Source organism: Necator americanus, chromosome II (genome assembly GCF_031761385.1).
Source record: "Necator americanus strain Aroian chromosome II, whole genome shotgun sequence".
Classification (NCBI taxonomy): Eukaryota; Metazoa; Nematoda; class Chromadorea; order Rhabditida; family Ancylostomatidae; genus Necator; species Necator americanus.
The window spans coordinates 5,820,400-5,836,708 of NC_087372.1; the positions used below are offsets into that span (position 1 = coordinate 5,820,400).

General features: G+C 35.8%; 3 protein-coding genes across 4 annotated transcripts; 1 reads left to right on the forward strand and 2 right to left on the reverse strand.

Annotated features, from left to right (window-relative positions):
* Positions 1 to 1,332: 1,332 nt before the first annotated feature.
* Positions 1,333 to 11,383, reverse strand: RB195_016968 (uncharacterized protein; the record flags this gene model as incomplete). The annotated part of the gene is made up of 7 exons (XM_064183741.1): positions 1,333 to 1,492; positions 2,362 to 2,549; positions 4,617 to 4,787; positions 6,095 to 6,290; positions 6,381 to 6,637; positions 10,964 to 11,218; positions 11,312 to 11,383. 7 exons carry the CDS (start codon positions 11,381 to 11,383, stop codon positions 1,333 to 1,335), a joined length of 1,299 nt encoding a protein of 432 aa, XP_064039622.1.
* Positions 11,384 to 13,363: 1,980 nt separating this feature from the next.
* RB195_016969 (uncharacterized protein) lies at positions 13,364 to 13,807 on the reverse strand (the record flags this gene model as incomplete). Of its 2 annotated transcripts, none has more annotated exons than XM_064183742.1 (1): positions 13,364 to 13,807. In XM_064183742.1, the coding sequence occupies one exon, from the start codon at positions 13,805 to 13,807 to the stop codon at positions 13,364 to 13,366; it is 444 nt and encodes a 147-aa protein (XP_064039623.1). The 2 variants fall into 2 exon arrangements, with proteins under 2 accessions (XP_064039623.1, XP_064039624.1); XM_064183743.1 differs by having other exon boundaries at positions 13,364 to 13,699.
* Positions 13,808 to 14,024: 217 nt separating this feature from the next.
* RB195_016970 (uncharacterized protein) lies at positions 14,025 to 16,014 on the forward strand (the record flags this gene model as incomplete). The annotated part of the gene is made up of 2 exons (XM_064183744.1): positions 14,025 to 14,082; positions 15,812 to 16,014. The coding sequence occupies 2 exons, from the start codon at positions 14,025 to 14,027 to the stop codon at positions 16,012 to 16,014; spliced, it is 261 nt and encodes an 86-aa protein (XP_064039625.1).
* Positions 16,015 to 16,309: the final 295 nt, after the last annotated feature.

The window sequence follows — 16,309 nt, forward strand, 5'->3', positions numbered from 1 at the left end:
ACGGTGCACTAAATTCACCAACCCCTATTGTGCACTCAAAACAATGATAGGCGAATAAATGAGCGTGCATAAGTTGAACAAACAACCAGTTAAACATAAAAATAAATGATAGGCACGTGGAAAATTCAAATAAACGCTAATAATTATCAAAAATAACAGAATAATAGGAAAAATTGATTGCTGAACCACTCCTTGATTCCGCAATCCGCGACCCCGTATAGAGTTTGTTCATCGAAAATCCATACTACGTCAGATTCCTGTGGTGATGCCTTTAAATGAGTTTCCTGAATCTCGCTTTGTACGATTTCTCAATGGAGCACGGAGGGTGCATATTTTCATCCATTACTATTCATCCAATTGTATTTCGCAAAGCATCATGATTACTGGTCATTTCAATCCCCTTATTCTTGTATTTTTACAAAAAAAAGTTTTTTTTGTCAATTCCACAATAGTTCCATAGTTATTTTCACGAAAAACTTCATCACTACCGGTCTAAGTTGGGATTTGCGCTCAATAGATCAAAGTACCATGATATCCAAACGTCTCTAGTTGAACTCCGAGAAATCCCGAGCAAAGAGGAGTCTCCTGGACATTGAAACGGTAAGATGGTCGTACGGTACAAACGTAATTAACGAGACTTAGCTAGAATTCACTCATTTCTGGGTTACTGTATTCGTGTGCTCCAGACAAAATCATCTTCTGGATCACTGTTTCGAAGCAGCAGCGCTTTCGATGTGCTTTCGATGACTGTTCCAGGTATTTATTTCGCCCCTTTTTCAAGGATTCTGATTGTTTCGTCCGATTAGTCGATCCGAAAAGGTTTCAGGAAAATCCTGTGCCCCTTCGGATTTGTTCAAACAGTGTAACACAAGCATAAATGAAAATCTTAAACTGTATAAGACGAATATAATAGAAAAAAATATGCTGTTTATATATGCGATTCAATGATATTATGAATATATAGTAGGAAAGAACATCTAGCTAAGTTTACAATGAACACCCGTTTTGGGGAGAATTCGCTTCGCAAGGCATCAGGAAAGGCAACATGTCGGCGCATCACAACAATTTCAAGGCAAGTGAATGTATATGTCGGCAAGAGGAATTATTCCAGAATGAACACATGAAAATAGAAATGAATGAACGAATGAACGAATGAACGAATGAATGAACGAATGAACGAATGAATGAATGAACGAACGAGTATACGAACAAACTGAACCAATAAATGATAAACGTATAAATATCACAAAATGAAGAGGAAAATACAGAGGCAAGAAGAAATAGAGCGATACACTGAGAAGGCAACAAACAAAATCTGGGCTCCGATCCTATTTAGTCTTCGGATTTAATTTCTGGTGATTCGATTCCTGGGACCACTACGTCTGTGTCCGCATCATCGTGACTCGCTTGCCATCCACGTGATTTTGCTTTCACATAATCGGGAAAACATTGATGCAGCATCGTGTTCCATTCGCTACGCATTAAATCGGTCCTAAAACGTATCGTACGGTTGACGGAAAAGATCAATCCAAGGAATCAATACGGAACGATGGGACGATGTGTGGTGGAAGGCAATCGGAGATTCATCGTTCCCATATTATTGGATTTGCAAAATTAGCTCAATCTAACGGCACAATAAGAAGATATCCCTTATTTTTTTGAATGGTTTTTATGGAATTTTTCTTTAATCTGTGCGGGAATTGGGGAAAGAATTTCACCTAATTTAGTTCATCAGCTAAAAAAAGTGGCTTCCTAGGGTTTGGCGGGCTTTTATTTTATCCCAACTCCTAAATTGATCTTTCCCATTGATCTACTGTGGAATCCTAAATAATTATAGAATGTCTGGATAATATATGACTAAGGAAAAATCCTTAATTTAGTTCGAGATCGTCACGTAAGCTACGTATACCTAGAAGAACATAGGAAATAGTCGTACATAAATATTAGAAAAATAACACTTAAAAAAAACCAGTGATCAGTCTTTTTTTTTTGGAAAAAAAACATAATCGAATTAATGGAAAGAAAATATGTGCTGTGCTAGGAAAATAGGGACGGAATGGAGGAGGAAATTTTAATTTTTTTGACATCAACTTTTAGTGGTGGCAATATCGCTGGGTTTAGGAGTAGCGAAGGTTCCCCAGCTCATCACTGGAAGAGCTAGAAGAGTCCTGAGTCCTCGTAATGGTAACGCTATGAAATATATTTTTAAAAAGTGCAAGAATTGGGAACTGGTTACAGATCTATCCAGAAAAATCAACTTGTCTTTGATGGGATCATATTTTTCTACGATACAACGCTCCTCTATGGACAATTTATGTACTATTTAATCGAATATACATACATAGAAGAATAGAAACATACGTGATATCATGTGCGTCATCGCTACGATGATTCGTTTGACGTGCATGCGAGATCACGTTACTCTTGATCCCAATAAAATCACAATCCCAACATTGGTATGGTTTCGAATCCGAATGTATCATGATCACATGCCGCAGCAAGTTCCATCGAGAGCCGGTCGAGTTCAGTGTCGTAGGTTTTCCGCAAAGCTAAAAAGGTAGCACCTCATTAGCTGAACACCTTCAGAAACTAGAAAGAGGATGGATGCCGATGAAAACAACGAGGAGAGGAGGAGAATCGAAAAAGTATGAAGAGTGTAGGGATCGTCTGCAAGTGATATATACTTCAGGCTGACATCAAAATGGTTTTATATAGAAACATAAATGTAATACAAAATAATAAATAAAAATGAATTGATAAAAGTTTAAATATAATACAAATATGCATATAATTATATGCTAGTTCCGATGTTCGTATATAGAGCCATAAATATAAATGAATATATATATAAGTGTAATAATAAACTGAATGAATGAAAATATAAATGTAATACAAATAAGCGTATAATTACATGTTATTTTCGTTCGAATGCTAATCGCTTCTTCTGACATTTAAAACTACTCGAACATTCGAATAGAGCAAGAGAGTTCTGAATTTGAATATTCATTCGAAATCACATTACTATTAATTGGAATACCAAAAAAAAACCTATAACCTAAAATATAAACGGTATCTATTGGGAACTGCAGAGGATTTAAGAATGTAAATATTTACGACCTAAAACATTAGGAAGTTCCTTAAAGAAAATATAATTCAAATAAGCAAATTTTACTGATTTTGTTTTCTTCAAAAATTACTGTTGTAGTAAATATGGGGCATTATTGATAGTTTACAACCTTTTCTATACAGATTCATTCCAAATAAAGCATTAAGGGATAGTTTCCTTTACATCCAACCCCGCAATATGAAGGGCACAAAATCCAATTTTAGATCCCGAAAATTTCAGAGACTAAACTGGAAAAATCATTTTAAAAACGGTTTATTTAGTCGATAATAATAATAATAATAATAATAATAATAATAATAATAATAATAATAATAATAATAATAATAGTAATAAATAACAATAAAATAAAATCAGTTTCTAACCAATTCAGGAAATCTTTAAACGTAGACGTGAGCTATTAAATTCTACACATAACGCCCAAATATGGCATTATTTTACCACTATAAAATATTTGAAAGAAAAAAAACAATGGATATCAACTTTTCTAAGATTTTTTTCTTTCTTTTTATTTCTTTATTCCTAAGATGAAAACTTTAGGACATACAGAACCCGATCGTTTCATACATATTGGAGTTAAGGGTTCGTGGAATTAAAAACGTTTGATATTAATTAAAAATGGCAGCGACTTATGTGTATGTAGGTACTTAATAGTAGTAATAGTTTATTCGGCATCCTCTGATCTTATTTCTATACTCATTTGATCTACATTTCTACGTGATTGAACAGAGATTCTCTTTCTCGATCTAACACCACCATCCTCCTTTACTAGTTCTACTCTAAAACTGCTTATTTTAATCATCTTCTCCTATATGATTTTTCTGCTACCAATTCCTTTCTAATACAACATTACACCAACGTAGGCGTGCTTTGCAGTTAGTTTAATAATGTACGCTGACAATCATGGCGTAGAAATGCGAAAAAAAAAACACATCTTCAAACTGCACCACTCTTCCGGATTGCTAGCAACGTACATAGTGTAAAATTGCAGCAAAAGTACAACGCAAAAGGGCTCAGTTCTGAGTAGATAAAATTTGCACGAGATTTCACGTCACAGTACTTGTGCACCTAATTCAAGTGTGATTTAAAAAAAAAATGAATGGAGCGACTGGCTAAATGGGTTCAATTAACCGTGACGTCAAAATCCTTGAAGGATTTCTCTCGTTGAACTATTGGATGGTATGAGAATGAAATGAATTTAAATTTTTAAAACTTGGAACTGGAACTTTTTGGACTTTTGAATTCCTGGAAATTTGGAGGGAACCAAGTTGTTGCTGAGTTTCTAGGACTTCCACCTGGAAAATCTTCAAGAGAAAAAACCTGACAATTCTGGAATTTGGGCGGGAAGTATAAGTTTCAGATAAAATTCAGAGTTTACTTCCAGCGGAAACAAAACAAACAGCTGCTGTAGATGTATGTAGTAAAAATTCCCAAATGCCAAATAAAATTACAAAATCTTTATTGTTTTATTTTTTCGTACTGTACGACTCACCGCACATTTATATGTGGCCTTGCAATGCACTCTTCCATAACTTTTGCTACGACCAAAACGGCTTTCTTCCAGCTCATCCACAGTCATCCAACGATGTTTTTTCGATGCTCCACTACTTCCACCTTCATCTCCTTTTCTTTTTCCACTGTTTACTTCTTCAATGATGGAGCTCTATAAATTGTACGGTTAATAACGTGTCGGAAGCTTACTTTACCTCAATAATTTTCTTTTTTTTTTCTCGGGAAAAATATGTTTGAGGTAGCAGGGTATGCGTTACTAACAAGTTTTCACCGGCTCTTCTTTTGGACAATTTCTAAGTTGTACTAACAGGAAGAAAATTTCCCAAGAATTCTAAGTTACGTCCTTGATAAGAACTTTTGTATAGTTGGCGTTAAATATGTTGCACTGAGGATGGGATTAATGTATTTTTGATTGATCCATGGCTGAAAGACCAGGGAATATGTGTCAAGCAGAGAAAGAGCACGCGTTCACATGGTTGAACGCATTCGTCGCCGACTATAAAGGGTCCTAAGGCTTCTAGTTAAACCTGTGATAAAATTTGTTTCATAAATAATAGATTTTTATCGAAATGAGAAGAATTAGAGTTGCTCGCGCGCAGTGTCTTAACAAATTTCATTTGATATCCTCTTTTTTCTTCTCTTCTCTTTCTTTCTCTTCTTTTTTCCTGGCACCAATCGTCAAAGTATATACATCAATTGAAGAAATCCACAAAATAGATTGTAATAAAGAATTTAAAGGTAGGAGTTTTAGTTGGTTCTGCTCATCCGTGAGCTCTGAATTTCCAACATTTATTGGCACAAAGAGGTAAAAAGCACATTTCTGTTTATAAAAATAGGACATCCAGAATTGAAGCCTGTTAGAAAAAAAAACATCCCTATAAACAAGACGGTTACGGTAGTTAGAAGCATTTTTACTAAATTCTAACTAAACAGCTTCTTGCTGTTGTGGAAACAGTAAAAAGGAGAATATATGGTCAAAAATCCCTAGAGTTGATACCTTAAGTTAATTACGATAAAGATATAGTTGAGCTATATAGACACCGTCCAGACATTTCAAAATCAGGATTAAAACACGAGGTAAACTATCCTGAATCTGATCTGTGTGTTGTTTATCGTAATCCAAGATGCGATTAAGCTGTCTAGAGCATAAAAATTCATAACGTTCAGCTTCCTTTAACAGTTCTGGAACCAGAAGTTTATTTTAAGCACAAGAGTACACATTTTAGATTCACTTTTGCTGGAAAATAACCAATAATCCACTATTTGGTGGTATCTCAGGAGAAATTTTAAAAGGAATAATTTTAAAATGAATGATCGAATTATTGTTATGAACAAATTATTCAAAATGAATGAATGAATGACGTGAACGCAGTTGTCTTCCTTGGTGACCCCAAAATCTCTCTCATAAATTATTTTATAAATTGTAAAAAGCAGTAAAAACTAATTTCCGTTGCTTACCCCGAAAGCACTACCAAGCACCGGATTCAGCAAATGTATCATCGACGCTCGTACTTGCTCATCGGACGGTCCCAAACCACTCCCACCATCGCTCGAATCCGCTCCAGCATCAAGATCCATGCCTCCATTTAGGTCACCCGTGGAAGCGTTAACTGTTGACGCATCCATAATTCCAGTGTCGTCAAGTTCTGGAGATCTGCAAATGCGGCCTATTTTTTTTCTTCTGCCCCTAGAAGCACACACACACACACACACACACACACTAAATGCACCATAATTATCGTACCCATTACTGTCGTCATGCTCCATTGCACCACTGAATGAGTCAACCATTGGTTGACAACTGACCGCTGCTGCTTGAGCAAGGATAATCCGTTGAATTTCCTGTTGTTGTCGTTCTTGTTCACGTCGTTCATGCTCATGTTTCTGTTCCATCACGTTTGCTCGGCTCTGATCTTCAAGGATTCGTGACAGGGCGCTGACTGCCTTACAGCTGTTACCGCCATTTAGCTGAGCTTTTAGGACCGATTGCGGGGATAATGTCTGAAAAGACGGAAAGTCATTCGGATGAATCGCTGAGGTTTTCGGAGGCTACTACACTGAAATTTTTGAGATTTGGTGAGATTTTAGGGTTTTCTGAACTGAAATTTTTGAGATTTTGGTGAGATTTGAGGGTTCCCTCTTAAAAAAGAGGCTGAATTTTTATCTGAATAACTAATCCAAAGTGGGGCAGTAAAGTTTGAAAGATGAGTCCAAGTACGTCGCCCAATACAGTAAAAGCGACAGACTTCTACTTTACAACAAAGCTCCAGACAACATCATAACTTTAGCAAAAAAAAAATTATATGAGACTTCAAATGTGGACGGAACGTGGATGCGCATAAGATCCAAAAAGAGGTAATTCAAAGTACTTCAATCAGTCAAAGGAAACTTTTAGCATTTTTCCCAAAATTAATAAAGTCCCATTTCAGCGAAGAAATCGGAAAAATACTGAAACCAAAAATAAAGGACAAGTAAAAAGTACTAAAAAATAAACTAGTGGAAAACTTCAAACTAACACCTAAGGGGGTAGTATACTGGAATGAAAATAAAGGCTTTCATTAAGTAAAAGAAGTTAGGCTGACCATAAAATATATTTTATTTGATGGTGAAAAGAAGAACGTTTTAAAAAGTCTAACGGAAAGTAAAGTAACGGTAAAAATTGCTAACTTTACCTGAACTACTATTTTTTTTATCCTGGACAAAGCAAGTATAGGTGATGAATTTTGCGGAAAAAGTCCATCCTGGTATGCTTTGTTAGGTATAAATAAGAAAATAAAAAGCAAGAAATGAAAAAAAGAAAGCAAAAATAGAGAAATATTATCAGAAAGTGCATAGATAGAATTAAAATAATTCTAATAACACACCTCATATGAATTTCTTCGCTATTTTCTACATTTCTTTTGAAAAAAAACAACGTACAAGTAGATTAGTTAATGGTTACGCGCTTAGGACAAAAAGCGTCGATTAAAACTTGTAATTTTAACTTAACATCTTTAATTTTTTTTTGTTTTAAACAGGTTGCAGATTTATGATCAACAACTACTGTAGTGAATGTCAAAGGACATTAACCAAAATTGTAAGAACAATTCGTAGAAACTTTTTTTTATAGTTTTTTTTTTCAAAAAGATGTATATTGAGACTATTGGCTAAACTTGATCAGAAAAAGCGCCTTGAGGATGACTAACTGTTTAAGTAATGCTATATTTAGTTGCATTTCTGGTGTTTTGAACAACTGAAATAAAAATAACTTTAATCTGGTTCGTCAATAAATTTCGATATTTTTGACCACCCAAGTTATTAAGCAAAAAAGGAAAATCTTTAATGAAAGGGTGGTCAAAAATATCGAAAAAAAAATCAGCATCAAAAGAATATGTGAAATATCAGAAAAAAATGTATGAATATCAAAAGCGTTTCCCAATTAGAATTCCGGGAAAAAAGTATAATTTTTAGACAATTTCTTGACTACATATTGACACTAAATGAAAGTTTAAAAGAAATGATTCGGACAAAGAACAAGAAAAAACTATGTGTAAAATTAAAATTGATTAAAATAATATTAAAACTTTTTACCATCACAAAACTTCAAACTAGCATCGATAATTTTTACTTTTATGATTTTCAGTTGATTATAGTTTGTTTAATTGAACTTGTACTTCTTTGATTTGTGACCGCAATAGATTTTTTTGTGTAAAAATCCGTCAGTAATGAATAAGAATGTCATGACGATTGTTTTCCTGAAATCTTTGCATTGTATGCAAAGGAGCAAAAAAATAATATCCATAAATTATCTATATATTTATAATATATAATAGAATCTATCCATATATCCATAAATAGTATAAATATCTACAAAGTAAGAAGATGCAGTGAATTTCACCCTGCAATCAAAGTTAAGCAGCCGAACCCTTATTAGTAGTATCATAACATTTAGGAAACCTCATTAGGAAAACTTTCGAGTGCTTCCAGCATTCCATAGATTCCATAGACCAGATTTGTAGTTGCACACACACACACACACCCGCACACGGTGTATGCCAGTTCCAGCCACTTCAATATGTACTAACGTTCGATAAAAACATTGAAGGAGTATGATGGGAGTTCCTACTCCTCTTGGAAAAAATCCAAAAGGCAGTTAATGTCAGCGTATGAGAAGAACTGTAGTGTACGTTTGTTGCTTTAAACGTAAACGGTCGCATGGTTGCTTCTACTGTAGTTAGGATTCCTGTGGACAACAAACTTCATAGTTTAATACTATAAGAAAGCCAAGGAAGTAGAGGAAGTGAATGCTGTTGAGAACAAGAACATCAAGGATTAACAGTTCGTTACGGTCCTGAACCTCACTCCCATCCCTCCCTCCAACCTTCTTAAAATAAAGAAAGTACTAAGACGAAAAAAAAACCTCTACGGAATCCGTACAGGACTCACTGCGTAGTGAAGCACGAGCGATACTGTAATGTTTCAATCAGGCACAGACACACACACATACATACAAACACAAACACGAACATTCGTCTTCTCCTTCTTCTTCCCTTTCCCAAACAATAAAGCCCCTCCCAAAATGTGCGCATCTGGAAAACGGAAGACACGGGCGCACGCAACTAAAGGTTACGGTACTTTGACTCCACCCACAATTGCTCGGCTCTTAATTGGCAGTTATTCCAAACGTGACCTTCACACTGTTCCGAAAATTTCGTCTGTTTTGACGGATTTTCAGCAATCATCGAGCGAATGATACTGTTAGTAGGAAGTGAATTTACCTACAAGTAAAAGAATTTTGTGGAAAAAGAAAGAGTTGAATTCAAAAACCAAGGATATAGGAGTGAGATCGTCCATTCACAAATATTATCCCTGAAATCCATTGAATTCTAATAAATACGCTTTAAAAACTCTCAAGTTGGATAAATTCGATGAAAATTAGCGGATATATAAACTACAATGGAATAAAATGTGATCAGAATAAATATATAACCCAGCCTATATTTCTTTTTTTTTTTTTGACAATTTCAAAATATCCATAGTTTTCTCCATAAAACAGACAGCTCAAACAGCATAAACGTGGAAAACGCGGAAACATTCCCCTTCCATCTGTTCTCCCAGTTGAAAAGGAATTAAAATAGAGAAAAACCAACAAAACAATGAAAAGTAAACAAGTACAGAAAGAGATAAATTGCTATGACATGATGTCAGATTTTATAAAAGGAACAGTGCCGTGAAATACACGTGAAGTACATATAAAAACTCTGGAAAACAAAAGGAATCGGGACAAACTAGACATTGTGTGACAAACCTATTTACCAAATACCAAACTGAAATGATTTGTTGCAAAAATATTCACGAAAAGGAAATATTTGGGATTATTTCCAAGGAATTTCTTATCACTTTTTTCCATACCAGAAATTTAGACCCGATATGAAGACATAGCAATTTTGAAAATTTAAATTAAATTTAGAAGGAATTTTAAAATCAGCATTAGAGTTTAAAACGTCTCGAAAATGTTATAGACATATCTTTATTTATTTATTTATTTATTTATTTATTTATTTATTTATTTATTTATTTATTTATTTATTTATTTATCTATTTGTTGTTTGATATTCGTATGTGAATCGCAAACCAATCAAATCACTTCTTAAGCACCAAAAAATCACGTAATCAGATCCAAGTAACGCCACCTTAAAAAAATTTTCGTGGATAATAGGATGAAATTTTTTAAAATATATGTTATTTTAAATGTGGGAACTAATTGTAAAAGCTGTAAAGTTATGAAAAATTCGAAACTAAAAAAATGAATTCTAGTTGAAATTGAAACCGAGATGAACTTCTGCTCAGAGGAACCCGGAAATAATGACTTGATCGACTCTAGAAAGTTTTTTTTGAAAATTTTAAAAAGATAACTAGTCCCCTTACCACTGTATCATTGCAAAATGCCAGGATAAAGCCGTAAAAAATATTTTGAATGGACTATTAGAAGAAATTCAGGTAACATCCAGATCTACCTCGGATTTGAAGCTCATATGCCATGATTAGTCAAGGGAACTGTAGTTCTATAACGATTTTGTATAATCTTATGAGTTATTACTGTAATCCTCGAAATATACAATCGCAGTGATCTTTTTCGCATAGCTCTCAAAAATTTCAGAGAAAAAAATTCTTCTAGTGGATCCGAATTTTTCTCCAGAACTTTATGTGCTGTTCAAGAAAAGAAAATCATTTTAGAAAAACAGTTAGTGGATCGAATCCAGAGCAATGTAGTGCCTCGAATTTGTTCGTAACACACAAACGCCCAACGATATGACATAGTTCTCCGCTTCTATGAAGGACACTCACCCCACAAAAACCATTTTTCGGTGGTTGCGATGGTGAGGATTTTCTCGAGAGAGCGGTAGCGATTTCATTTATGGACACTTTCGGCTTCCCATTCCGATCCGAGACTGTCGATGCAGTACCGACTGTTTGTCGTTCAAGACCGTTATTCTGTGATGTTTGTGATGAACTTCCGGCATGTGTTGTGACTTTGTACTTCAACGATGGATGATCGGATAGATCCGAGACGACGGCAAATTTATCAAATCCGTTAGTGATCTGAAATAGGGTGTGGGCACATACGATCAAATCCTTCAACAATGTTTCGTCGTGAAATCGTAAAATTGAGCACACAAGGCGCGTTACGCTCACCAGATACTGTATCAAGGTCATCGTGGAGGTCGTGGTAGTCACTTCGACTACCACGAACTTGGATTGTTGCATTCTGAAAAATTCAACCGAGGTCATGGATATGTGGATGGATAATACGAAACGAACCGAATCGAATGGTTAAGACGTCAATATAGGCGAAGAATGAACAAATGAAATTAGTGCACGTATGGGGAAGTATGAGATGTGAACAATGGAACGAACAAACGAGCAACCGAAAACCAGAAATTTCTAAGAACACTCCGATAATGAACCCTATGTACACGAAGAAAGTAATCTTAGTGACGTGTGTTGTTTCGTGCGCTTCACATCCATCCATTCATTCCCTGTGTGGTTTACAGTTAAACGTTTCCGTACGTTGGCTGGAAAAGCGCAACAATTTCTGGCGAAGTGTGTGTCGTGAATCCGTGCCAAATCGAGCCGAACTTCTTTTTTTTTCAACACAAACTTTTTATCATCACCACATTTCATTTCAAAGCATTTTAAGTAAGCAGCTTTTGTTTTATGTTTAAATAAGCCGGATAGCACATCAGTCAGATCAGTTTTTCTCGATTAAATTCCAGAGAAATTTTTCTACTCGCATAGTTCTTCTTCTTAACTAGAAGAAGAGCACGATATTAAACACACATATCGGTGAGTGTAAGCATACTGTAAGCTCATTACAGTTCTAAGGATAAGACAAGTACTGCATGTGATATCCATGTATCTATTACCATAACTTTTTGGGAAAAAAAAACGATCTTTGAAGGGTATTCACAGTAGTTAATTTGCAGAAGTGGTAAAATTTCTCTAATAGGCTTTATCCCAGCTCAATGTACTCTCTTCAAGACCTCTGTTTGAACTAAAAGAAGTCAGCCTTAGCAGGATGAGTTCCTGGATAAAGTGAATACTGCATAAATATTCAAAAATAAGAATTCAGAATAGTGAACATAGAAGACCTTAATATCAACTTAGTCTTTTCCCTTTGAGATCTCATTCCAAGAAATCACCTATGGAACTCTAGTGAAAGTTAATTCTATTCTAGTCGAACGGTCGTAAATTCGACCGATAGAATATTCCAGAAATCCAATCCCGTTTAAGGATTGTAAAACAGTAGGAGAGAGATTTCCAAAAGTGAAAATGTTCTTGTAATTAATGCAAAAGGACATGGTTTATCACATCTTTTTCGAGAGATTTACTTTGAAAAAACAGTAACAACCTATTTTAAAGTCCTCTTCATCCTATAATAACAAAAATGAACTCTTCTTTTTAGAATAATTTTCAAAAAATATGAATTTTTCAAGTAATTCCCCCTTTAATCTCCCAAAATATGCATATCTAAAGTCATTATCATTCAGTTCTCAAATAATGATAGGATACCGTAATACCTTCCACGAATTGATGATCGTGGTGTCCAAACCTTAGAGCATCTTACAAAAAAAGTGAAGCTAATTGAACCACTCTGCTTTATGACAACCTTTTCTGGAAAACTACTTTGAGAAAGTGGTAAAATTTTATTCCCACGTTCTACAAGAAAAAAAGGTTAGGAAAGGAAAAAGCAGCACGATCAATCCATGTAAAATAAATAATGGTCTGTTAAGAACTATGTAAATATTCCAGGAGTTCCATGATTTTCTAAGGGCAAAGGTTTTTTTTGATGGGATGAAATTGATGGAAAAAACTTATGGCAACGTGTCTAGGCAGTGTGCCAATTTTTTCTTCCGTAATTCGGTATGCCTTTTACTTTGTACTGTAACAAGTTTGAGTTTTTTCCCCTACTGCCGAGTAGAGTTTAAAAACCGTACAAACGAGAAAAAAAAAGAGACATGGACATGGTCGAACAACAAAATGACTCATGTTTGCGTCATTAAGTCCAGGATATGGCCCAAATTTTTATATTGTGGATCAAGCGAAGAAAAAATTATCATAAACTCAGGAATAGTGGATAGAAATGGAAGAATCTATTTTCAAGGTGGATCGATGATAGAGGATACCATGTATAGAGTAAAATTTATGGAATAATAATATGAAAGTGTGACCAAACTCCCCACGTATTCACCGACAACACTGATCAACGGAGCCGCATTGACGCGAATTTGTGCGACACCGTAAATCGGTGTCGACAAGATGAGTTGCTGAGATGGCTGCGGATGGTTGAAGTGGGCCAGAAATGGGGCTAGGCGCGCTCGCACGGTCGCTCGCTCGCTCGGAGTCGGGCTCCTCGCTGACATCGGCGCGGTGGCGTTCGAAGATAAAAACTGGTTGGACGAGTTTCGCGGCGTAGCCGGCGGTGTGAGCCATCACATGCTCCTCTCCCCCCCTTTTCGACGGACGATCGTCTCTCTCCGTCTGAGACACTAGAATACGATCACGTTTCCGTTTTTGTCTCATAAACAAGGCGCCATACACGAGTTGGTCACGACTCCAAATGTACAACTGGCATCGATGACGATTGTGTGGAAAGTTCCAGGAAGTCACACATCGTCGTCCGGGGCTCATTTGAAGTAGTCGATTGCAAATTATTTGCTGGTTGCTGCAGAAGTCAATTTCTAGTCACTACCCATGGAAGTAGCACAGCTCATGAATGCTTAAACTAAAATGTGTGGCCTCATCCTGAACCTACGCATGAAATCTACAAGAAAACATAACTTTTTCAAATAATATCAGCGTTCTAATAATAAAGAAAGTTTTCTGAATAATTTCTTTCCATGAACAAATGACTATCCGCGGAAAACCTACCCTCATCGGTGAAAATGGAACGTTCTCTAAAGGAGGTGAGTGAAAATCAGCACGCTGACGAACCCGGACACTATGAGAACACTACGTGAACAGGAACAGTAGTAGGTTGTTTTGGCCACAGGGAAAGAAATGCTAAATTTTCCCCTCCAGAATTTGCTTCTGATTTTTTTCGAAACAAAGGTTTAATGAGGAAGCGCAACTCAACGAAAAAAAAAACGAAATCCAGTGTTCCAGTTTATGGAATTCTCTGTTCAGGACACTATTTACTATTTACATTATGTATTTGAATTACCTAGTACTATTTATTATTAGTATTTGCTCCCACAAAATCGCACTGTATTGTTAAGCATCATATTTCATCTAAAAGGTTTGTGACAGGACAGCACAGTGTTTTCCGAAAAAAAAAGAGAAAAATCCATGAAAAAAGCGAATGAGAAGAACACTGTCGCTGTCATAATTTCTCTGTAACGTATTCTTAATGTCGACTAAATGCTCTTCCAACGTCATAGTTTTAGTTTTAGTGAAGTGAGAGAAAGAATCTCTCCACATCTCCATTCGAAAACAACATGCTAATGATAGAAAAGAAATAGTGAAGCGATTCAGTGGGACTGCTGTTGTTGCTTGCTGCTGCAAACTTGGTGAAGACCAATTTAGTTCCACTTCTTTTCATCACTAGTCAAGTCATGACTTTTCCAAATAAAAAATGTCTGAGAATATGAGCATTACCTCATTTACTAGAATGTGCTTGAATAACTGAAATTCATCACCAGGATTTGTGAATTTTAATTTTTAAACACAAATTCTAAATTTCTCCTATTTCCTCAATTTAATTTCCTCCACTTTACCTTGATGAAAACATTGCGTTACTCAAATATCGATAAAGTTAGGCTTAAATCAAGTACAGCTAAAGTATAGTTACAGTATAAGTTCATCAAATTGAGGATCAAGTTGAGTACATTACATTTAACATTACTTTTAGTACATTTGAGTTGACCCTGAGGAAATGTTTGTTAGGAAATTCTCCATCTATAAAACAAAAACGTTAATTTCTATGTAGACTAGTAAGAGTAATACTAATAAAATAGATCATTCATCGTCAATAATAGAGTAAAGCATTTTATCCTAACCAGAAAAATCCGAACAAATGAACCTGAAGGAAATTATTCTACAAAATGGGGAGAACAGATCATATTTGCTTCCAGAAAAAAATCGATTTTTTGAAAATATTCTCAACCATTCCTCTTGACCTCTTGATTGTGTTTCTTTATTTAACTCTGAATTCCTACATATTTATATTTTATATTTTTTATGGGCTTAATTATTCACTTGAACATGTTTCCACTAATTTGCCGTTGTGTTCTCCTCCTCAAAGTGACGTGAAATTCAGAAAAAGCAGTAAAAGCCACCAAATAACTGCAATATGAAGTGCAACAGCTTAAAGTACTTATTCTGCGAAAAAAAAATCCTACTCAAAAATTTCCTACACGTCTACGTCAAGTTTCTAATTTTCTAAGATGTATGCGAAGCATTTCCCTAGAAATCTGTCATTGTTACATCGACAAAGTTGTCCAGCGCTTTGGAATGCCAGTTAGGAAGATAAGCACACGGACCGGATATGGTATGAACCTTGCCAGAGATTGCTAGCCAGGCACGAAGAGGCATCCATCCATCCATCCATCCATCCATCCATCCATCTATCCGTCCATCCAGCTCGTCCCTTTCTTCGATCGATTCTTCACCGTATCTGAAGAGAACTGGTTGCAGTTGCTGCAGCAGCAGCTGCTGCTGCTGCTAGTGCTAAAATAGATGGTAGTGATGGTGGTGGTGGCGGTGGTGGCGGTGGTGGTGGTGGTGGTGGTGATGGTATGGAGCCATCTATGTGCTCAACAAAAAACCGATGCTACCATTCCAATCCGAATCCTTGGATGTGCGATAACGAGGACAAGCCGAGGAGGGATTCGGCGTGATGTTGGATGGAAAGGGATTTTACGGTCCGAGGCCCGGAGCGCAGCTTTATACAGTCTTTGTACGGTGCGTCTTTCAACTTGTGATCTACCACCGCTACTGATGAATAACGTGAAAATAATCCTACTTTTTCCAAAAATCTGACCAATACCTTTTGTATAACAAGAATCAACTAAGGAAAAAGAGTTATGGGAGTTAATGGAAAAAATCCAACCGATAGAAGTCCTAATCCACACGATGAAATTCAAAAAAAAAATAAGCGCAACCAACGAGGCTTCCAACACATTTTCTTCGAAC